General features: G+C 38.0%; 1 protein-coding gene across 1 annotated transcript in view; it reads right to left on the reverse strand.

Annotated features, from left to right (window-relative positions):
* Positions 1 to 1,298, reverse strand: part of LOC118599325 (B-cell receptor CD22-like) — a gene marked incomplete in the record, with an annotated part of 25,000 nt that extends 23,702 nt beyond the window's left edge. Inside the window, 1 exon segment of the mRNA XM_036214206.1 lies at positions 1,190 to 1,298. Within this exon segment, the coding sequence (XP_036070099.1) occupies positions 1,190 to 1,278 (89 nt within the window).

Here is a 1,298-nt window from a genome sequence, read left to right on the forward strand (position 1 = left end):
GGTCTGTTCTCCTGCTGCTCTGTGACACATCTGCTCTGTCTGGAGTTCAAGAAACAAGAGAATCAATTAGAGAAACTTAAATGGTCCAATTAGGGGTGTAACCATTTGTTTGAACTATTTCATTCATATCATAATTTTCAGTTGCAGATTTGATTCACTTTCAGTTTTGGTTCGTTTTGAACGATCAGATTCTCTGACCCAAAATGGATCAGAACATCTTTATCCAAACTTCCAGCAGTGAGACTCAGAGATAAATACCTGGTTCTGACCAGTACAGGTGAAGTTTGACAGATTTATTTGTGTTTCTTCAAGATAATAATAAATGAAATATCTGTACAAACAAACAAGTAAACAAGAATGAATGTTTCATTCACTATTTAGTTGAATAAAGTTGTTTTTCCACATCAGAATAATCATTATTATAACATTCTTTCACTCTGGATGGTCACATGACTTCAATTAATTCAAAGTGTTTCCACATATTGGAGTTTGATTGTTTTTATGTTATAGTTGAATAAATAGACCATGTTTCAGTCCAAATGGGATTTTCTAAGATCGATTATCAAATCATCTTATTTTGAAAGAACTTTCTAATGGTTTATGTTGATCCCATTTGATTCTGCCTCAGACAGATTGATCTGGTTGGATCGTAGGAGTTTAAACTGATTCATTAGTTAATCGTTACACCCCTAATCCAAACGTTCAAGTGGAGGAGGAATAAAACAGTCACATACCTGATCCAAAGGAAGGTTGGGAGGAAGGCGAAAAGCAAAACAGCAAATGTGATCCTTGCAGCTGCTGCTGGTTTCCATGAACCTGGACAGACAAAAGAAAACGTGTTTATTAATGAACGGATATCAGAATGTCAAAAGATTATGACAAAACCCTCATAGACAATCACTGAACTGATTTCCAGGATCTCAGCAGAGGAATTCACAGCTACGGTGGAGTTTTCTGGAGGATCAGGACACAAAAGTTAAAATTATTTGGTGAACATCAAACACCAGAAAGAGCTGGAAGATTGTTTTTGGTTTCTTTGTTTGACTCACATTCCACATTCATGGAGACGTATTCAGATGCCGTTTTCCCGAGTTCATTCTCAGCTACACAGTGATATTTTCTAGAGTCAGAGCGATGGACGGACGGGAGGATCAGATGTGGACCTCCAGAGAGTAAACCTTGGTTGTTTTTGAACCAGGTGTAGTTAGCTGCTGGGTTAGCATCACAGCTGCAGGTCAGAGTCACTGAACTGTCCTCCAGGATCTCAGGAGGATTCATGGATACAGAAACAGACTTTG

The sequence above is a fragment of the Oryzias melastigma genome, linkage group LG1 (assembly GCF_002922805.2).
Source record: "Oryzias melastigma strain HK-1 linkage group LG1, ASM292280v2, whole genome shotgun sequence".
Lineage (NCBI taxonomy): Eukaryota > Metazoa > Chordata > Actinopteri > Beloniformes > Adrianichthyidae > Oryzias > Oryzias melastigma.